The 23,639-nt window shown below is 36.6% G+C and overlaps 1 protein-coding gene across 2 annotated transcripts; it reads left to right on the top strand.

The window, feature by feature from the left end:
* The first annotated feature begins 5 nt into the window (after window positions 1-5).
* LOC126830076 (60S ribosomal protein L11) lies at window positions 6-22,777 on the top strand. 2 transcript variants are annotated; one of them, XM_056098285.1, is made up of 7 exons: window positions 6-85; window positions 2,274-2,490; window positions 4,122-4,228; window positions 8,155-8,302; window positions 10,059-10,153; window positions 11,286-11,340; window positions 22,763-22,777. In XM_056098285.1, exons 1-6 carry the CDS (start codon window positions 80-82, stop codon window positions 11,313-11,315), a joined length of 603 nt encoding a protein of 200 aa, XP_055954260.1. In that variant the 5' UTR covers window positions 6-79; the 3' UTR covers window positions 11,316-11,340; window positions 22,763-22,777. The 2 variants fall into 2 exon arrangements, with proteins under 2 accessions (XP_055954260.1, XP_050416251.1); XM_050560294.2 differs by lacking the exon at window positions 22,763-22,777 and having other exon boundaries at window positions 11,286-11,358.
* Window positions 22,778-23,639: the final 862 nt, after the last annotated feature.

The following is a 23,639-nucleotide window of genomic DNA, read 5'->3' as shown; positions in this document are numbered from 1 at the left end:
TTGTTTTCAAAAGTCGATAGGTTTCTCCGGTACTACTACCCAGAATTCCCCAACATACTTCCTTTTAAAATTCGCCATAATGGGGGTATGTCCCATGCTGAAATTTATCACATATAATCCACATTCATCTTACTAAATAACAACTATTTATGATTTCGAATGATTTATTTGGTTGCAGAAATAATTTCCCTTTATTTTAAAGACAAGCTTTTTATCGTCGAATTAAAGATAATGGCCCTAATTTAGCAAGAATTTGTGTGTTGTCCAAAATAAACATTATTTCTCCAGTAGCACTGACGTCAACTGATCTCAAATTTGGACACTTGTCTCGCCAAATGGATTATGAAAAGCAATAAATATCGTGCCTTTAAACTACTCACCAGGGCATCATAATCTTTGTGCATTGATAATAAATAAGCTTATAAGCTTTCAGTCCACTTTGCGTTGTAAAATCAAAATTTCTTTTCGACAAATTCGTAACTAAACCGTAAACGTGTATCCACGAAGTTTCAAGTAGGCCCCTATGAAAAGTTTGCCTAGTCTACCGTGATTTGTGCCCAGTTTTTGTGTCCATTCTATTTGGATTTCTTTTTACACATAAAATAGACATTATTTGACTTGTGTATACTATGACCTGACTTCCAGGTTTCACCTTCATTTTTAATATCAAACTAACTTTTACTTTACAGCTACTGAGCTAGGCCTTGCTTTACAAATACAGCTAGTTTGAATGTATTACTAATTTGTAAAATAGTTACGTGTCAAACTGGTTACTGTCTGTGCCATAATACAAGTACTGCCTGGGTAAAGCGAAGCTGATTGTTGTCATTCAAATATGAAACCTTAAAGGAGCTAAATCGCCAACATTTGGGACCTAGAAATTGACAAAAGTGGGTTGCAACGCATATAATTCTGTAATATGAATGTATATAAACTGATTTACATTCAATGGTTTCCGTTTTTACTCCAATTTCAAATCAGTTATGTTCGGCGAAATAAGCCAGCAGTCTCAAGCGAGTGCAAATTTCTAGCGTCTGGTTATTCCAGTCTACATCCGCCGTTTGATTTGGCTCAATGTGTCTAGCCTCGTCCCTCGAGTCTCTTGATACAACTGGGGCTGAAGCGCATAATGGTACACGATTCGTGTACCAATGGTAAAATGTTTGTTTTGTCTTAAATAGTGGATATCAAAAGCCCATCTTTTTCCGGTAAGATCACAACATGAATGTTGATTTAATTTGACAAATAATTCGTGTTTTTAATGTTGAATATTTTGGATGATATTGAGTTAGAGACTTAGCTAATTTAATTAAGCTGATCAAGTGATGCAAAAAATGTTAAATATATCCCTTCATTCATGTGAAATTCCAAATTGTTTTTATTTAAATTGTAGATCTTGAGTATTTCATTTGATTAATTTTGTTTAAAATCAAAAAGTGTGAGAACTGAGAATAATTTCACTGACGTCGTCAATGATAAATTAGCTATGTAATCTTCCTTTAAGAGCGATGTTTGATAGCTCGGCGGGATAACTCTATGTTGACATGCACATTGCCTGTTTTGAACAGTGTATCTGGTTCTGGTCTGAATTTTTTTAGGCTAACATAACAAAGTAACATTCTATTACAGTTTGAGTTTTACTTGCACTCCTCCTGTGTTACCAGAAAAGAGCTTTGCTCCAAAACTTTGTGTCGCACGATGCTTTAGAGCTTCACTCTATATAAATCTATTATTACAGTTTTCTCCAAAACTGAGTAAGAAACATAAACAAGATAGTCACTAAACTTTTTTAAATCTGGTTGATTAAAATTAATCTTGCAGTCAAATCTGATCTTCCTTCAATCCAAAACCTAAATGTTGAATGGTGAATGTAAAAAAAACCAGTGATCATGTCCTCCAGATTAAACTTACCGGACAATGCAATTATCGGCCTATTGATGAATGATAAAATACAAATTTCCAAAAATATGTTACCAATTGACAGTTATTTTCGCAACGATTATTGAACAAATTTAATGAAAAGTGTTTGTGATATGCAAAGAACATAAACCAAATCAGTCAATTTTAACAGATCCAATAGGACGTTAAACACCATTTCATTTCACCCCACTTATAAATCTGCATAAAAAAAACCCAGATCATCCAAATATATACAGAACTCCTGCTTTTTAACTTGATTTCCATAACACTGGTTTCAGAGGCCCGTTGTATATTTATTATTTCCTTTAATTAATACTTTAATTAGCTAAATTTTAATCCATTGTATATTTCAGCCTAAACCAAAGACCAAGACCCCTGCTGCAGGCAAAACTCCCAAAAAAGAAGGAAAAGCTAAAGTTGAGAAAAAGGATAAAAAGAATAATCCTATGCGAGAACTGAAAATTGCCAAATTATGTCTGAATATTTGTGTTGGTGAATCTGGAGATAGGCTGACCCGAGCTGGTAAAGTGCTTGAAGCCCTTACAGGACAAACCCCCGTCTTTGCTAAAGGTAAAAGTTTTAAACACTCATTTTGGTCTGGGGGTCTAAAATAGGTTAGTTACATGTAGGCTAAATTTGATGTGTCATTTAGCCAACAATAAGATGCTTTTCCTTAGGCAATAATGGGTTTAGGCAATTACAGTGGTTAAAATCATTCTCCAGATTAAAAATTCATCCAGATTTTCTGGGCGTGTTTCCCCCTTGTCAGTGATGCAGGACGGGGAGGGCCTGACAAGAACAACTAATAGGTTAGTTACATGTAGGCTAAATTTGATGTGTCATTTAGCCAACAATAAGATGCTTTTCCTTAGGCAATAATGGGTTTAGGCAATTACAGTGGTTAAAATCATTCTCCAGATTAAAAATTCATCCAGATTTTCTGGGCGTGTTTCCCCCTTGTCAGTGATGCAGGACGGGGAGGGCCTGACAAGAACAGCTGTCTAGTCCTTCTGATGAGACGAAAAACCGAGGTCCTGTGTATACATTGGAATGCACGTAAAAGATCCCTTGGCAGTTGGAATTCAATATAAGAGTAGGCGATAGTGCCGCTGCCCGGGCAAAATTTCCCTCATAGCACACTGTGTGGCGTATGCCCGTCTTCATTAGCCCAGTATAGGAGCAGAACAGTAGGACGTTAAACCCCATTTCATTTCCAGATTAAAAAAAAACAGAAAATTTATACAGAGTTTGTTATCTTATGTAGAATAGTCCATTAATATATTGAATTTTCCTCCAGGAATAATTTAAGGATTGACAAATATGGGATCCTGTGTTTTGGGATGTTAGAAACCGGACTCCACTAAACTTTACCTGGTGTGATACTACTCCAGGGTGCCTATAGGTTTTGTTAACACATAACCTATAGGCACCTCAAGCAGGGTTACTTGTGCAAAAGTTCCTACTGAATTTTTGGTTCACCAAATACTTGCAGCTTAAAGGTGTCCATTGGTAAATTCCCATCCATGTCCTAACTTAAATTCCATGAACCATCATTGAATATCAATATGACTCACTGACAAGCTACGGCTGTCCAGTAAAACATTTTTGTCCAAAGTCACATTCACGTGAGACCTCCTAGATTAAAACTTGACAACAATGTTGGGATAGGTTGACCTATATAACATCTCCACTTTTTTACTCTATTTAAAATATAATTTGATATGTTGCATTTTTTTTCAACACTGTCCGTTCGGGACGTAAAACCAAATATTAATGTTTAGATAGCTACAATAGCAAAGTAAATGAATTAAAGTTGAAAATAAATGAGAAATAGATAATTTCGTTTTGTGTGGTATCCTGTTCGGAAAATTGAATTTGCTTTAGTTTAATAAATTTGCAGTTTATTGTTAGAGATGAATTTTAAAAATCTTGTAAAATGGACGGTAAAAAAAGATTTTGCGTGCAATAGATTGACTGCATATTGGACCTTTTGACTTTTCAGATGTTGGATGTTATGTTGTCAGAATATCAAAATATAGTAACATCTGACTTTTTGGATTAGTGTGATACCTGGCTATGACTGAGGATCAATTTGAGAGGATTCTTCTAGTTTTTGTGAACAAGTGTTACATATAGGTTTTCTTGTCTATTACAATATATTTGGTTCGTAAATAGTTAAATTTGTAAATTTTATATTTTAGCTCGATACACAATCCGTGCTTTTGGAATCCGACGTAATGAAAAAATTGCTGTTCATGCCACAGTACGAGGCCCTAAAGCTGAAGAAATCTTAGAACGAGGATTAAAGGTAACGATTTTAAGAAATGGAATAACTTTAAAGCGGATAGTCTTTTTAAGTAACTCTGAAAAGTTAAGACCCCACAGGTCACAAAATTGTTCAGAAGGGGTTATTAAATGTTTCTTTCATAGGCATTTAGTAATTGAACATATTAACACAAGGTACAATTTTATGGATACACAATTATTGAGTTTAATACCATGCAATGTTTCGACGGGGATACTCATCTTTATCAAGCTTGTATCGAGATTATTTTTCTTGTTGTATATTCTGTATATATTTGTCTACTGTTCATATATACATGTATCATTTGCTTGATAAAGATGAGAATCCTTGTCAAAACGTCGCTTAGTATTAAACTTGGTTATTGTGTATCCATGAAATTGTACCTTGTGTCAGTATTAAATGTTACTTTGGATTGTCCTCTCTGATAGAAGTAAGCTTATTTATAGTAATCCTGCTATTCTGATCTATAACAAAGAGACTGTTGGGACCTCTAGATGGTATACGATACCAATTTTTGTACCAAGTAACTATAAACACAAGTATCGTTATTTTGGCCTAACCATAGATTGACAAATATGTGCAGATTGGAAATCCGTATTTGCCAAAAGTAGGGTTGCAAAGATATACCGTTAGATGGTATACAGCTGTATACATGCCACGGTTTGGTTCACGGTACTATAAATCTGTACTGTGGTTCGTTACACAGTGCGTGAGACGGCACACCGCGGTATACATGCCACGGTTCAGTTTTGCCACGATTTGTTAAACACGGTATAGATTTTTTTTAACCATCCACTTTCTTCCCAAACTTAACTATCATACAGAGTTATGTCCCCTTGTTCAAGTGACAATGAGGAAAAATGGCTTTGAAAGTGTCCCGCCGAAGTTATATTCACCGCCACTTAACCATAAATCTTGCATATTGGAACATTTTGGATTTAAAAATGGACAAGCAGTGACTTACGATGTAACTAAGTGTCGCGATTTTTATGCCAATGTCTCCTATAAAACTGGGCACACATCAAACATAGTGACATATGTAAAACGCCACCATCCACAAATAAACGTCAATGTTAACCGTAAGGAAATAACATCACCCCCACCCCCTCCCCAACCCAAACGCAGATTTGCATGCAAGCAGGGCTGTCGGTAATTTTTCACAGTTGATTAGCAGCACTGCTAATCAAAAAGTCCAATTTTGCCGAATTTGATTAGCAAAGTTAAAAATTGATTAGCAGTTTTTCAGTTTCAACGTAAAACACCTAAATAACAAGATATTACTATAATTCATAACAAATATGATAAGATTCCATTCTGACTATTCTTAGATTTTTTAGCACTGCCACAAGTACTTGTGACAGTTTGTGAATGTGATGTAGACATTTAGTTAGGTCTTATGTCTGAAGCCAATTCTTGACAGTGACTTCCAAAGCCCCGTCCGTCCGGCGTCCACAATTGCTTGTGAGCGCTCTTAGAGGCTAAAGTTAATATCTGATTGACTTTAAATTTATACACAGTGTTTAAGGTCTTGAAACGAAGAAGCCTATTGATTTTCAACGATTTCCGATAATTACTGCCAGAGTTATGGCCCTTGATCACTTCAAAAAATCTTGACGCTCTAAAGGCCAAAGTTAATATCTGATTGACTTTGAATTTATACACAGTGTTTACGGTCATGAGACGAAGAAGCCTATTGATTTTCAGCGATTTCCGATAATTACTGCCAGAGTTATGGCCCTTGATCACTTCAAAAAATCTTGTGGAGGCTCTAAAAGCCAAAGTTAATATCCGATTGACTTTAAATTTATACACAATGTTTAAGGTCATGAGACGAAGAAACCTATTGATTTTCAAAGATTTCCAATAATTACTGCCAGAATTATGGCCCTTGATCACTTCAAAAAATCTTGTGGAGGCTAAAGTTAACATCCGATTGACATTAAATTTATACACAGTGTTTAAGGTCATAAGATGATGAAGCCTATTGGTTTTCAGCGATTTCTGATAATTACTGCCAGAGTTATGGCCCTTGATCATTTCAAAAAATCTTGTGGATGCTCTGGAAGCGAAAGTTAATATTCGTTTAATTTTAAATTTATACACAGTGTTTAAGGTCATGAGACGAAGAAGCCTATTGATTTTCAGCGATTTCCAATATTTGCTGCCAGAGTTATGGCCCTTGATCACTTTGAAAAGTCTTGTGGACGCCCAGAAGCCAAAGTTAATATCCGATTGACTTTCAATTTATACAGTGTTTAAGGTCATGAGACAAAGAAGCCTATTGATTTTCAGCGATTTCCGATAATTACTGCCAGAGTTATGGCCCTTGATCACTTCAAAAAATCTTGTGGATGCTCTAGAGGCTAAAGTTAATATCCGATTGAGTTTCGATTTATACACAGTGTTTGAGGTCATGAGACGAAGATTCCTATTGATTTTCAACGATTTCTGATAATTACTGCCAAAGTTATGGCCCTTGATCACTTTGCAAAATCTTGTGATGCTCTAAAGGCTAAAGTTATAATCCGATTGACTTCAGATTGATACACAGAGTTTAAGATCTTGAGACGAACAAGTATATTGATTTTCAATGAATTTTTATGACTTGAACAGTTAAATCCATGATATTAAAAGCTTTGCATACAAAACGTTAGCATGGGGCAGAACTTTATAAAAACCAAACAAATTCTAATAGTTTTCTGATAATTACTTCGTGAGTTGTTGCTCTTAATCAGATTTTAGTGTATTATAAATGTTTCATTACCGAAAAAAGTAAAAATATGCGATAACCCTTGTTGACTGCCCGGACGATTTAGTTGCTGTGGGAGTATGTTTCGTTGCCTGGCAAGCTATCTTTTTGTTATGTTAGAAATCTTCGTTAGAAAACAATTTCGTCTGCTTTTTATCATGTATTACTATTTTTGTTCAGACGCACCTCGATTAACTAGACACACGCGATATAAACAATAATATTTTACGGGAATTTTTACTTTGATTTATCATTTTACAATACGTTAACATGTATTTATTTTTTTATATTTCATTTACAATACGTGGGGGATACACTGGATTTATTTCTTTCAAAATGAATGATATAATTATTTGATATCTCGCAGCGTGAGTGGTACTACTTGATTCCCTATTTCTGGTTTAATAGTCCCTATTCATAGAGTTATGTCCCTGTGTTATATAGTATTGTGTCTGGGTAGTTTGAGAAGAAAATGTCACACGGAGAATTCAGTTTTGTTTATAAAATTTTATTCAACATTTTATACACGTTGAAAGTGTTGAGTAAGCCTTCTAGTCTTCAAAATGTGGTCGCCTGTCCAACCTCGTGGGTTTTCTCTCCGGGTCCTCCGGTTTCCTCCCACTGCTAAAACCCCTACGCGCAAGCGAATTATTGAAATAAAAAAATAAACTGTATGTTAGTCCCGAAATGACCTAGTTTGTGTCGAGTGGACGTTAAACCCCATTTCTCTCTCTCTCTCTCAAAATGTGGATTATTCTTGTGTCAGTATCCAAAATGACAGGCATATTAATGATTCGCAATAACTACAAATCATAAACATTAGATTTTAATTTTTGGTTAGCAACCTTACAAAATATGTATCACAAATTGCGCTGCGATACTGGTTGTCGGCAGCCCTGCATGCAAGATGCGATAAAATTTAAACTGCCCTGCAATTCTCCCCGATCTGAGGTCTGTACCGTGATATGTATCATGATTTAAGCGTATCGTTGCAGCCCTAGCCAAAAAGCATATCTGGTTAAATATATTAAGTATGCTTAGAGTTTGAATAGTTTACACTTTGAAAATTAACTTCTTTAATGTATTGTTGGTTTACTGGTCATTCGATGTTTTGTAGGTCAAATAGATGACCTAATCATTATTGAAGGAACATATCTTTAATTATTATTCATTGTTTCAGGTTATTGAATATGAATTAAAAGGCGGAAATTTCTCTGACTCCGGACACTTTGGTTTTGGTATTCAGGAACATATTGATTTAGGAATTAAGTATGATCCTAGCATCGGTATCTATGGTATGCATTTCTACATTGTTCTCGGACGGGCAGGTAAGATTAATTTACTTTATTATATAGTCACCACACCATAGACTACAAATCACAATTTACACATATAAACCAGAACTACAGATCAAGACAAATCTATAAGACACGTGTGTAAAAAAATCAAAGCCACAATTTGAATTTAAATCGTTAGTCGATTCAAGCGTCGTCGTTTGGATCCAACACGTGTTGCCTAACAGGAATGGGGGCTGGTCGAATGGTTAACGCGTGTATATTGGATCAGACTGTCATTGAGTCAAGTGGATAGTTTCGATTCCCCGCTTGTTCACGACAAGTAGGGTTGCCTGCAACCTCATGGGTTTTCTCTGTGTCCGCTGGTTTCCTCACACTTCTACCGACCCTAACGCGCACGCTAATTATTGGAATAAAATTGAACCATATGTTAGTCCCGAAATGACCTTGTTTGTGTTGAGTGGACGTTAAACACCATCTCTATTTGCCTGCCTAACCTTGTGGAAAAGAACACTTGGCTGACAAAATGACACACTAGAAAAATAGTGCCAGACAATACCTAAATTTGTGCCTGACTGTTGGCTTATTTCCAGACACGTTGATTGACAGAAAGTGTTGCTGATGTAGTGACCGGAAGCAAATTCTAATGCTTTCTGATAATTGTTTCATGGGAGGTTGCCCTTGATCATGTTTTGTAAATGCCCTAGTTATCTATTAAACAATTGTAAGGAGAGGATCATTATGTACTGTTCTAACAGTGTACATGTAGCTGCTGTGGGTGTGTTGTACCTTGCAACCTCTCTTTTAGTAAAGCAAAATTGATGATCCTTAGTGAGCTAAATGCAGTAAACTTCGCATAAGTCGGATCTAAGTGGACTGAACAATTTTATCCGAGTTAAGCAAAGATCCGAGTTAGCCGAAGACTGAAATTCAGTCTTAGCTCGATTAGAAATAAACTGCAAGAGCGGGATAATAATTGATTCAAAGGCAAATTTCAAGCTTTTGTTCGTATGTGCGAGAAAATAACTTACTTTTTGTTGCCATCTTTGAAAAATGTCATAAATTTTCCCGGAAAGTGTCTCGTACAGCAGACAGCGTGTTTCGAATTTTCCGGAAAAATTCTATTATTACGTCGCGTCAAATAGGCTAATTTGAGTCAAAATGATAAGAGGAAAGTATTTTTGGGCTCTGTGCATGGAATACCTGACCAAGTTTTAAACCATCGGGACGAAACTGACAGTGAAATTCTGAACATACTGCCGATCCGACTAAGGCGAAGGAAACATTCAGGAATTAGATCAAATGGACCGAACAGTTTGATATGATTTGAGTGAAGATCCGACTTATATGAATCCGACTTATGCAAGGTTTACTGTATAGCATTTTGATGTGCTGCTGATTAAGGCCTGTACTTGACCATCTAGCCATTGTCCAATTGCATGTTCTTGAGTGTACATGTGTAACAGTTATTTATTTTCTACTGCTTCATCAAATGTACATTTTAAAAATTCTAAAAATCCAAACATAACATTCAACAGTGGATAAGAATATGCAGTTATGGCAAAAGTGTTTTCCACTTTGGCCCATTTATAGAAATATTGGTTTAAACATATTTTGTTGATGTTGTGTAAAATAATTGGACAAAGGCTACTCGAAGCTTCCTTTCCTTTTATGGAAACATTAAAAGTATTGAGTATTTTCTACAACATGTTTTCTAGTTTCAGCTGAAAGATTATCAGTGCATCACTAGTTTTAAAAAGATTATAGAATATTTTGTGTATATTTTCAGGATACAATGTGTCCAAGAGACGACGATGTAAAAATAGAATAGGTATCAAACACAGAATAACTAAAGATGAAGCCATGAAATGGTTTCAACAGAAGGTATGTATAACATGAAAGGATAATTTCCACCAGCAAAAACTTTTAACATTCTTTCGTATTCTAGAATTAGAAACAGTGTTAAAACTGAAAGTGAATAATTTCTGCAGTCATTTGTGTGATTTACACAAAAGTTCATTATTCTTTGTTTCCAATTGTCGTGTGTACAGCTTTTGGTTCTGACAAGTTGTGTAGTCGTTTGGATGGGATAAAAAACACAGGTCCACTTAAAATAGCCCTTGACAATTAGAAATTCTCTCTAATATTGCACACATGACTGTAAAAACAATAAAGAGTATGTTGGTCTCAATCGGATTGATAAGATAATTATAGTAAAGGTATAAATTAACATTTACGGTATCTGGTCAATTGATAATATATGTATATAGAAATTCATTGACAGTGTGACCACAATGTTATGGACATTGAGCACTAGAGCTTGTGGTTCTGCTAGATTTATGTTTATCCTGAAATTAATGCACAATCAGCTTATTTCACTTGGTTGGAAAATGTTGTATAACTTTTCGAAATGTCTGCTAAATAACTTATAAAGGTTTTCCATAAGTATGGGTTTTTTTTTTGCTCTACCCAATTACTCAATACAACTGATCCCTGGATCAACGTCTGGAAATGTTGTAGGAGGCCTGGTTCAGCATTGAACATGATGAAAGCCATCTTTAATTTTGTGTTTGAACTGAGGTGTCAAAAGTTGATTCAAGTACGGTAGCTGTCATCATTACCTGTGTTTTGTTAAGCAGTGGACACATTAGCCGAATCAATCGGCGCCGAATTTTATTCGGCCGAATGGGTGGACACACTAGCCGAATGCTTCGCCCGATTCAACCTGTCGATTGCATCACCTTTCACGTCACATGATTAAACATGGCGGCGTCTATGTCTACAATCTATCACGTGACTTTTCTATATGAGTGGTGAATATATCAAACCTGTTTGATTCGGCTGAATGACAGTGGACACACTGGGTCGAATTTCGACGCCGAACGATCTGGCCGAATCATTCGGCTAGCGTGTCCACCGCTTTAAACACAGAAATATGTGGCCCATCTTTAAACCACATAAGTTTCCTAAATATGGAATTACATTGTAATATAATTTATGTTTTGTTTATTTTCAGTATGATGGTATTATTCTACCTGGTAAATAAACTTCAATCCTGCAAAATAAAAAAAAATAAAAAAACCCTAAAAGTTGTTTTTTATTCTTTATTGAGGTATTTTATTCTCACTCCAGAAGTAAGGGTTAAACAAATGTGATGTACCACGAATAGTTACATGATATTAGTTTGGGTATTTCAGAATTCCAGTGGTCAACCTCGTACTAATTTTTGAGAAAGGACATGACCATTTGTTACTGTTGGTAGTGAAAAGCATTCAGCCCAGTTAGGACTACAAGCACCCCTCATTTTTATACGCCCACATGGAAATGTGGTCGTATATTGCCGTCGGTCCGTCTGTCGTCCACAATTTCTTGTGAACACTCTACAGACTACATTTATCATCTGATTGTTTTGAAATTGATATATGTTGTTTGCATTAGTGAGATAAAGAAGCAAATTTAATTTCAATAACTTACGTTAATTTCTTCTGGAGTTATGGCCCTTGTTTCACTTTGTTGCACCTTGTGAACACTCTAACGACAAGTTGTCATTTAGATTAGTAAAACAAAGAAGCTTATTGAATTTCAGCAATTTCCATTAATTACATCTAGAGTTATGGCCCTTGTTTCACTTTGTTGAATCTTGTGAACGCACTAATGACAACAGTTATCATCTGATCTGTTTGAAATTGATATGCATCATTTAAATTAGTGCAACGAAGATGCCTATTCAATTTCAACAATTTCCGTTAATTAAACCGTGAGTTATGGCCCTTGTTTCACTTTGTTGTACCTTGTGAATGCTTGACGACAAAAGTTATTATCCGATCTGTATGAAATTTATAGGTATCGTTTAAATTAGGAAAACGAACAAGCCTATTGAGTTTCAGCAAATTTCCGTTAGGACTCAGACTAGCAATTATTTGCCCATTGACTTCAATGTTAAATGGCTGTAACATCACAGGCTGTAACTTTTTGCTCAACATTCCGTTGGTTCCAATCTTTATAGGCACAATGGGGAAATTTGGCAATCTCATCATAATTTTGTAGGGGGTTGACATTTAGATTTTTTGCTACGCGGATTTGAAGTTGACTGGGGTGAAAATCTCACTTCCGACACAATTATTGCTCTGCAGAAGGACACTTTACACCCCCTATCCCTCCGCTGTAATATCATCAGTGTTACCCAAAACTGCTATGACATTGCAAATTTGATCCCTTTTCTCCATTTCGAGACCAAAAAGCCAACCAAAAAATGCAGGAAGAGGGGCGAAAAAAATTCAGGGAAAAATTGTCTATAACTCGCACACCATCATGAAATAAGGGGAAATAATTACTAGTCTTAGTCCTCGAATTGTAGTTCGTCTATTTATAGCAATTCTCTTTCTCTCTCTCTTTTCTCCCTTTTGCATGCCCATTTTTGTTGAATTTTTGGTCTTGAATGGACGAAGAGGGTTTGAATTAACATTTTCTGCCAGGTTTTGGTAAATATTCATGATTTTGAGGCGGAAGGATAACGGGGTTATCAGGTTGGCTATGGCAATATGTACGGCAACTAGTTACATGTTTTTACTTGTCTGCGATATCACCTCGGTGGAAGAGGACGTAGAATACAACTAACTACTACTACTACTACATGATTTTAGTATGCTTCTTCAAGTTTGTGTATCTCAAAATTTTGGTGGTCAACCTCATACAAATTTTAGTGCAAAGACATGACCATTTGTTCCCTTGTCTGTAGTGAAAAGCATTCAGCCCAACGAAAATTTTGGGAAAAGTTGGAGGTGGGTAGAGGTCAGAATTAACATTGAAGTTAATGGGGAAATTAATGGTGGTCTGCCTCCAATTACATCTAGAGTTATGGCCCTTGTTTCACATTGTTGAATCTTGTGAACGCTTGAACAAAAGTTATCACCCAATCTGTATGAAATTCATATGCATCATTTAAATTAGTGAAATGATGAATCCTATTGAATGTCAGCAATTACTTCTAGAGTTATGGCCCTTGTTTTATTTTGTTGAACGTTCGAACGACAAAAGTTATCATCTGATCTGTATGAAATTGATATGTATTATTTGAATTAGTAAAACGAAAAAGCCTGTCGAATTTCAACAATTTCTGTAGATTACTTCCAGAGTTAAAGCCCTTGTTTTAGTTTTTAGAACCTCGTGAACCCTCAAACCCTAATTACCTACAAAAGAATAAATATACGACCACACGGACGATTTAGCTGCTGTGGGCGTATGTTTTGTTGCCTGGCAACCTATCTTTTACATATTAAAAACAAATTATTGAAATAAAGTTGTACAATTTTTTTGCCCTGAAATGACCCAGTTTGAGACAAACTGATGTTAAACCCCGTTTCTCTTAACACCCACCTAACCTCCTACGATTCTAAGTTTAAGCGCAATGTCTGATTGTACTCTTTTATTACAATTACAGAAACATTGCTGCAATATCTACATTTTCCATCCATTAACAATCGGTAATTAATATTGATGAATTTATATAACATGGACCAGACCATCAATTGCTACTTTCTACTCCAAAGACAAATTACCTAGATATTTCATTACACCAAGAATTCATGTGTAAAGTTACAATGTATAAAACGGGAATATGCAAGAAAAAAATTCGATAAATTCCTCCATTCTTTGCAGATTAGCCACGTTTGCAACATTTTATGGGAATAACTATCGGGTGAAAATTAACCTTTTATCAAGGGAACTCTTCTCCAGAAAATATTAGGCTACAAACTCTTTTTCATCAATTCGTATTCATGAGTACGTAACAAAATTTAAACGGCCGCAAACGGGTTTTCCTGATATTTCAGTCGGCGAATACAGCAACCTGAAAGTGGACCAATATAGCCCATATGAACTTCAATCAATCAGAGCCTTTGGAGACGCCCAACTCCTATAGAACCAACAGGAGGGATGAAGTTGTATTTTTTAACTCATATTTTGGAGCTGGCATGCCATAAAAATCCATTTCAATTATTCCCATCAGAGGCGTGCGGGAGCCTACGACATGGGTATTTTTGGGAATACTAACTCTAACTCTAGCCCTTTTTAGAAGACTGAACTCGGATCCAATTTACCTTTTACCACCGCAAATTGGGAGTAAAGATCGCAAAAGGCCTCGCCTCGCCAAATAATACATTTCTATTTAACTATACGGTTGGTTTGGTAATACAGTTTATGATGTAGATACGAATCACGTGGAAAAATAATATACATTATATTTATGCGGGATTAGCCGTCTAGATTACACAAGTTGCTACAATGGCCTCTTTGGAAGGAAAAGTTATAATCATAACCGGTAGGTTCATCATCTTACATACACCCTTCAATTGATTTGATATTATTTGTCGTTTATTTCTTGAGTGTACAGGCTAACATTAATTCAAGGTCAATAAGTAGGTAAATCTTTTTATACCCCCACATTTCACTATATACTCATCCCTTCTAACACAAGGTACTCCTTGGTTTGAGAGTTTTAAATTTTACAAACTATACCACATATGAACGAACTACATGTAACACACATCTAATTAATAGTTGAAGAACATTTTGCAAGTCTACCTTAACATGATGCCATGGTCATCGTTCCATGAATTCAGACGGGTAGAACAGTTAGTAATTTTTTTATAAATGTACTTTTATGTGTCATAAATGAATACAATATGCATGGAAATACAACGCGTACTCCGGACGGATCTAGAGGGCGGGGGTGGGGGTTGTGCTGCTCAGCTACATAAAAATTGTAAAACAACACTTTTCATGAGAAAAGTGTCACGGTCGTGTGCTTTTTCCATTATCATCCTTTATCCCATCCGAACGACTAGACAACTGTCCTTGTCAGGCCCTCCGTCCTGCATCACAGACAAGGGGGAACCACGCCGGAAAACCTGGATGAACTTTCTCGGCCGATGCAGGGACCGAACACCCGACCTCCAGGCTAGCGAGCAAGCGTCTTACACACTTAGCCACTGTGACCCCCCACTAACGTTGCAATGCATACTATATCGTAAAATATCATGATTGAAGTTGGGCCGATTTTTGGCACATTTGATCAATTTTTCCAAATAAGAAAGGGGACCCACAGCTCACCAACTTAAAAATGTTCCAGGCAATCCGGTAGCAGGCCTGATAGGTGTGGATAGTTTCGAGTATGAATCAATTACTAATTGTGAAGTAAAGCATAGGTGGCCTTAAATAGGCCTAGTTAAAGTTATTCATATACTGCAATGTATTCATATCCAGTAACTTCGCAATTCCTACAACCGGCCCTGGATTGAAGGCATATTGGTACGAAATCGATAATTGGCAAGATAATATTAACAAATCGAGCATAGCATTTAGCCAAATTTGTTTCAAAGGGTTGTCAATTGTACGGTAAGGTAAGGTCCTGTCTAATCTATATACCTAACTCTCGCTTCTTGCATGCATGGTCACTAGTGTATAACCAAATCGGCTTACTACAAATGAATACATACTGAACGTAGGCCTATATTACCCAAGTTTTAATTTCTTGAGGAATTAATCGGCGAGGACATAGAAACGAATATTTTCACAATTACATACGGATTTAGAGATCTGAACTGTCGGTATAGGTGTAGAAAAGTAGGACATTAAACCCAATTTCATTCAGAGATATGAACCCAATAAGACTAGGGGTTGGATGGCCGAATGGTTAGCACGTGCGCGCTGTATCATAAGGCCTGTCAATGAGTCAACTGGCGTGGTTTCGAATCCCCGGTTGTACGTGACAAGGAGTAGGGTCGCCTGTCCAACCTCAGATTTTCTCCGGGTCCTCCGGTTTCCTCCCACTGCTAAAACCCGGCCTACGCGCAGGCGAATTATTGAAATATAATTGAACCATGTGTTAGTCCCGAAATGCCCTAGTTGTTTTAATAAATTGTACAGGGGTGTTGGATGGCCGACTGGTTAATGCGTACGCGTTGCATCATAAGGTCTGCCATTAAGTCAAGTGGTTTGGTATCGATTCCCCATTTGTACGTGACAAAGAGGGAGTAGGTCGCCTGTCCAACCTCGTGGGTTTTCTCCAGGTCCTTCGGTTTACTCCCACAGCTAGAGACCCCTACGATAATCCATGTGATAACCCCGAAGTGACCTAGTTTGTGTCAAGTGGACGTTAACCTCCCCTTCTCTCTCTCCCTCTCTATCCCCCCCCCCCTCTATCCCTCTCCCTCTCTTTCTCTTCAACTGAATTGAAATTGATTTTTTTTAAATCACTTATGCGGGTTTTTTTTTGTTTGAGTACTGTTCAACAAACATATCACCATGTGTATAAGATGTTTTTATTCTCTTGTTAAAGGGGCGAGTTCCGGTATAGGACAGGGTATAGCTGTTCATCTAGCTCCGTATAAACCCAAGCTTGTTCTAGCTGCTAGGAACATCACAGGTTTAAAGGTTACACGTTCACAATGTGAAAAACTTGGACTATCTGCAAATAACGTAAGTTAAAATTCATGCGTTGTTATATGAAATATTTATATTAACAAAATCTCCTATACATCAGGCGAGGGGTGGGGTGGTCCTAATGTTTATCCCCAACACAATCCAGAAGTTAGCTGAACTGGTCAATTGCCAATCTGTTTCACAGATTTAATACGAAAGCCATCTTCTGACCTTTATAAAGTTCACAAAGTTCACATGCATTCTACGTGTGACGTCACATCAAACGGCGTCGATTATTGGCATCGATAGCTCCATCCCAAACTTAGGCTGCCTGTATACAGCTAGCTCCGCCTGAGAACAGGCCCTAAGCTAATTAACCGACATTTTAATTCCTACATCGACGATTTTAGTCAAAAACACTGAGTATGCTTTTAGTAATTTTTAGAAGTATTTATTTCTCTTCTATTGTCATATTGAATGAAATTAAATATGTTTATTTAGCCGCTGTGTGTATGAAAGATGTCAAACTAATCAAAGCCAATCACAAAATAGTCCTCTAATTATTCAATATGGCGGCGCCCATGAAAGATAATTTCACAGAGGCGGTTTTGTTTGCGAAGACAAGTTTAGGATTATCTAACCTTGTTTTGAAAGATAAACACATTGAAACTCTAAAGACAGTTTACAATGGCAAAGCATGTATTGCAATATTACCCACTAGCACATATTATATATCGCTTTTACCGGAGTGGCAGAAGTTGACATTTTGACAATGATATGTGTTTACATAAAACACGTGCTTGATCGGGTTATTTTTACTCTGTTGTGTACACAAAGCAGTAGTCCAGTCGATAAGTCCCGCCCCAAAATGATCACGTGAGCGTTTTAAATGGAGAGCAACTAGGGCAGTGATCATAATCTCGAAGTATGACGTAGATGGATCGCTGCGTGCAGTTTGCGATAGCTCCTCCATTGTTTACGTAAGACGTATTAACATAAACTGGTCCGGGCAGAATGGTATCTTTTAGTCATTTTACGTCTTCGCATACTATTTTATGTACCCATTTACGCTAAACAGGCATTATTTTTTTTATCCAGATAGGCCTACACTTTGAACAGCTTTCTTTATTTTCTAATACTTCCAAAATTTTTTAAAGTATAACATGTCGAGTAATGTTGTTTATGGTGCAGCTATTTTGTTAGTTTGCTGTGAATCTATCTTGTATGTATTTTATCAAATACCAAATATACAGTACATGTTACTAGATTTTAACATTACAGTGTTTATTTTACTAGAATTTAACATTACCGTGTTTATTTTACTAGAATTTAACAGTACAGTGTTTATTTTACTAGAGTTTAACAGTACAGTGTTTATTTTCCTTAGATCCTAACAGTACAATGTATATTTTCCCAGATCCTAACAGTACAGTGTTTATTTTGCTAGAGTTTAACAGTGCAGTGTTTATTTTAGCGCATTCAGCTGCTGTGTTAAGTTCGTCCTCCACAATTCCTTATTTTTTAGATTCTAACAGTACAATGTGATGTAAGTAAAGATGATAATCTACAGAATTTAGTTGATACAACAATAAAATCATTTGATTCTATTTATGGATTGGTGAGCACAGTTTATTCTCATTTTAATATTCTGGGTTAAGTTCGTCCTCCACAATTCTATGTGAAGATGCATGTTGATATTTGTTGAAATTGCTAAGAGAAGACAGCCAGTCTTGTCTAATTTGGGCTGTGAGACGTTCACTTAGATTAATATTTATAATAGTCAACGGTCGAGCTAATTCCAGGATGGCTTACAAATTGAAATGGAGGTAAATTTAAATAGAACATATGATAAATTAAACCGGATGGATCCAGAGTGGTTATGTCAGAGAATACATTGTTCAGCTTAGTAGATCTACTGATATTTCACGCAATTGACACCGTGATTCGACCATAAAAGAGACTATCATTGTGTTATCTATTGAAAGATAAAAGTATGACACACTATCAAAATCTTTTAGCTAGTATGGGTGCAAGATAGGTTTACATGTGTTGTTATTTAAGACCAAACGATGGTATGATAAACTTTCACATCTACGGGTAGACGTATGTTAACCTGGACATATAGTAAACAATCACATATATAATCTACAGGTAAACACATGGTAAACTCACACATCTACGGGTCGAGTAGACGAAATGGTAAGCTCTCATATCTAAAGGTAGACCTATGGTACACTCTCACATGTGTGGTAAACTATCACAACTACGCGTAGACATATGATAAACTCTCACGTCTACTGGTAGACATGTGATAACCCCTCACATCTACGGGTATGATAAACATCTACTGGTAGACATATGATAAAATCTCACGTCTACGAGGGGAGTTAGGTGGCTGAATGGTTAGCACGTGCGCGCTGTACCATAAAGTCTGTATTTGAGTCAACTCGCGTGGTTTCGAATCAACGGTTGTACGTGGCAAGGAGTATGGTCGCCTGTCCAACCTCATGGGTTTTCTCCGGGTCTTTCAGTTTCCTCCCACTGCTAAAGACCCCTACGCACAAGCGAATTATTGAAATTAAATTAAACCATGTGTTAGTCTCGAAATGACCTAGTTTGTGTCGAGTGGATGTTAAACCCCATTTCTCTCTCGCTCACGTCTACGGGTAGACATATGATAAACCCAAACATCTACGGGTAGTGAAAGGTATATGCCTATGAATGTTTAGAAATTATGATATTAGTAGGTGCTATATGAATGACGTATTACGTATATAATGATGTTTTCCGTATCTCTGTATCTTCTGTGCGCTGACTTTGGTTTCATATTTAACATCTAATGTAGATTCCATTGACACGAGATTCCATTGAACTAAGCATCCATGAAAACCCCAAAAACGATATATTACAAGCCCATATTTGCCTTACCAGAATATATGACATTATTTTCCGTTTTTTCCACCATTTCTGCCAGATGTCCGCCATATTGGGATATGGGTGCATCAAAATGGCTTGGGAGTGTTCTTAATGGATTCAGCGACCCTGAAAACTATAAAAATGACATATTACAAGGACGGTTTGATGACATTTGCACCCAACTATAAGTATCTATGCTATTTCGGCCGCCATCTTGGATTTTTGCCTCTCCTGAGAGTTGCCCACACTTTCCAGAGGTTGCAAACTTCACAAATCCTCCCTACCAGAATCAATCATCTAACCTTCCTCCCCGGAAATTGGTCACGCATCTGGGGAGTTCGACCCCTGCTATCCACTGTGTGAAGATCTGACTGGTTGTATTTTATTCAAGAACTAGACTAGAGCTAGTCTGAATGTTGTGCCAACTACATCTTCAATAGAAGACTTGATCTCGCTTTAACTACACACATTTTATCAGATTTTGTACAATTCGCAGTCGTTGCTTCAGGAACATGTGCCAACTAGGGCTTGTATGAATGTTGTGCCAACTATAGCTAGTCCGAGTGTTGTGCCAACTAGAGCTAGTCTGAATGTTGTGCCAACTAGGGCTAGTCTGGGTGTCCTGCCAACTATAGTTGGACTGTTCAGAGTTTCGTGCCATCTAGGGCTAGTTTGAATGTCGTACCAACTAGGGCTAGTCTGAGTGTTTTGCTGAGTTTCATGTCAACTAGGGCTAGTCTGGGTGTCCTGCAAACTAATATGGATGTCCTGCCAACTAGGACCAGCCTGACTGTCGTGTCGACAAAAAGAAAACTGTAAAATATGTAAGCAGATAATCATATTATAATACGTTTCCCGCCTTTTTATTTTCAGTCCTGGTTACATTTCAACACCGATCTTTAAAAAAAAAAAGGATTTTCAGAAGAGCAACTAGCGGAGGTAGATATCAGTTGCTGTTTTAAATACATTACTGTTCACCGAACATTGTACTAACAACCACATTTACTTTCTTATGGTAGCCAAGTTATAAATTAAACCCGATTCCGTTTCATTTCTCACCTGGATTCTAGGTGCAAGAATATTTGTTTCTTTCTTATGCTGGCCAAGTTAACGTTTATCTACTCGGCAACTAAATAATATATGTTTTTCTCTGCAGTTTGAAGCCAAGATCCTAACAACCACTCCGCTGAGAAGATTAGGCGAAACAGAAGATGTGGCAAAACTGGTCAAATTTCTTCTCAGACGAATCTTCATACATAACAGGGGAGATAATTTCGGTTGATGGAGGAACAGTTAATCCTGTGTTTTCTTAATTCGAACTCTTATACGGATACGACACATCTCAATTAGTAACAAATATTTAGATTTCATATTTGTAATCCAGCTATATTTGTACTTTTCCATTAAACTTCTTATTTAAAGACAAAACAATTTAATTCAGTGATTGGGACATCAGCATATATTCCATACTTGAGAACATACACAATAAAATTAAATACCACCTGTTTCTGTGTATCATCTATCTCTCTGATACACAGAGACTCAGTGAGTAAGACACTGGCTCGCTAACTAGGAATTCTATGCTTGGCTTCCTGTGTTGCCCGAGAAAGTTCCTCGGTATTATTCCGCGTGGTTCCCCCTTGTCAATGATGGGGGAGGGCCTGACAAGTACATTGTCTCGTCGTTCAGATGATACGAAAACCCAAGGCCCAGTGTACATATTTGCGTGCATGTAAAAGAACCCTAGACAGTTTAAATTTGAAATAAGAGTAGGCCGCTGTGTGGCCAAAGTTTCCCTCATATCAGTGGGTGCTGAACAGAAGAACGTTAAACCCTTATCTTTTCAGGGGGGTTGGATGGCTGAATAGTTAGCGTGAGCGCGCTGTATCATAAAGTCTGTCATTGAGTCGACTGGCGTGGTTTCGAATCCCCGGTTATACGTGACAAGGAGTAGGGTCGCCTGTCCAACCTCGTGGGTTTTCTCCGGGTCCTCCTGTTTCCTCCCACTGCTAAAGACCCCTATGCGCAAGCGAATTATTGAAATAAAATTAAACCATATGTTAGTCCCGAAATGACCTAGTTTGTGTCGAGTGGACTTTAAACCCCATTTCTCTCTCTCTTATCATTTCTACCACTGTGTATCATTTATCCAGTAAACTGTATTACATTTTACTAATTTTCTAATCAATTATCGGGTGTCAGTAGTTTAATTTAGTTTAAAATCATTAATTTGTAAATTTTAGTTCATATATTTCGTAAAACCTTCGATAGACCGGAAGTCATAACCTACTGTGTGTTCTAAAATCCAAATAAAACAATATTTCCATGGCTGTGGCAGTGATCAATTTGGGAAGTTTATTGTCAAATCAGGAATATCCCCTGAACTTATAGGTATGTTATCTTGAAACTTGGCATACGTATTCCTCATAGCCCAAGGACGGCAACTATTGATTTGGTGCATGATCCGACCATCTTGGGCAGTGCCACACCCACGTTTTTGTTAATATTTTGTCTGTAAATACTCTAAAGGTTGCAATTATTAACAAATTTTGTTCCGATTCGGAATGATCCTTATAATAGGGTTTTGTCTCTTCATATTGGTCCATGTCCAACAGCCAGGGACATAGCCACGGCCAGTTTTTGTGTTTGTTGTCTGCAGGCCGGAATTCTGAATGGATCATTTTGAAACATCGCATATTTATTCCTTATACCGTATGGACAGTAACTATTCATTTTCGTGCATGCCCCAACTCCCATGGGGGTTGCGACAGCCATTTTTTGTCAATATTTAGTCTGTAAATTTGGCAAAACAAACTCAACGCCTAGCCTTCTTTGCTTCTTGTCATATTGCAGTTGTTGCAGCCATTTCATATTTCAATCTCTTGATATCTATCAAAGTATGAATGTGGACGTATATTGCAGCGGTAGCGATGCTCTCGTTTTATCTATTATTTTAACTAAAAAAGCAAGCATGGCAAATATGTATTGCTAAAAAAGACGAAATTATGTTAAACCATAACCACAATTTATAAAACAGTTATTAAATGCATATCAATGATTAATTATCATAGCGTATACGTCTTTTAATAAAGAGACACAAAAATGGTTAAACGAATTAGAGACTGAATATACAAAAATGGTTAAACGAATTAAAGACTAAAAAAACAAAAATGGTTAAACGAATTAGAGAATAAATATAAAAAAATGTTTAAAAGAATTAGAGCATAAATATACAAAAATGATTACGCTAATTACGGCATAAATATTAAAAAAAATCGTTAAACGAATTAGACCATAAATATACGAAAAATGGTTAAACGAATTAGAGCATAAATATACGAAAAATGGCGAAACGAGTTACAGCATAAATATTCAAAAATGGTTAAACGAATTAGAGCATAAATATACAAAAATGATTAAGCGAATTAGAGCATAAATATACAAATATGATTAATATACAAAAATGGTTAAACGATTTGAGCATAAATATACAAAAATGGTTAAACGAATTACTCATAACCTGGCGGTAATCGATGTTAATAAGCAATTCATGGTCATAAAACAGAATTATGTTACTATAAACGTAGAAAGGGCTTATGCCCCAATGACCCGCCAGTGTACCTCTTCAGTCGGAACTAAACGACATCACAATGAAAACTATGTCCAATATAGCTTCACAAATTTTAATGTTGAAATATGCTTGGAAAGACAACTCTGCGAACCCTTTTCGAAATATCAAAATTAACTATCTGGAAATTTTTGAAATCGCCTGGGCTCTGTCTTGAACTGAGATTTAAAACAATTCCTTAAAAATGTTGTCCAGTATTGCTATCACAACCTTTGATAGTATGACATGTGAGACATTTATATATTTTCTCGGTGGCTGAGGCAATTCTCCCAAAAAAAAATCCCGAACTTTAAAGCGTTCACAAGAATTTTGGACGAATGGATGGCGGATGGACATACAGATATGACGACGATGTGGACTGATAAAAACGAAACGAAATAGAAACGACGGTCTGAATTATTCGGT

Source organism: Patella vulgata, chromosome 1 (assembly GCF_932274485.2).
Source record: "Patella vulgata chromosome 1, xgPatVulg1.2, whole genome shotgun sequence".
Taxonomy (NCBI): domain Eukaryota; kingdom Metazoa; phylum Mollusca; class Gastropoda; family Patellidae; genus Patella; species Patella vulgata.
This window is presented reverse-complemented; position numbering and strand designations above follow the sequence as displayed.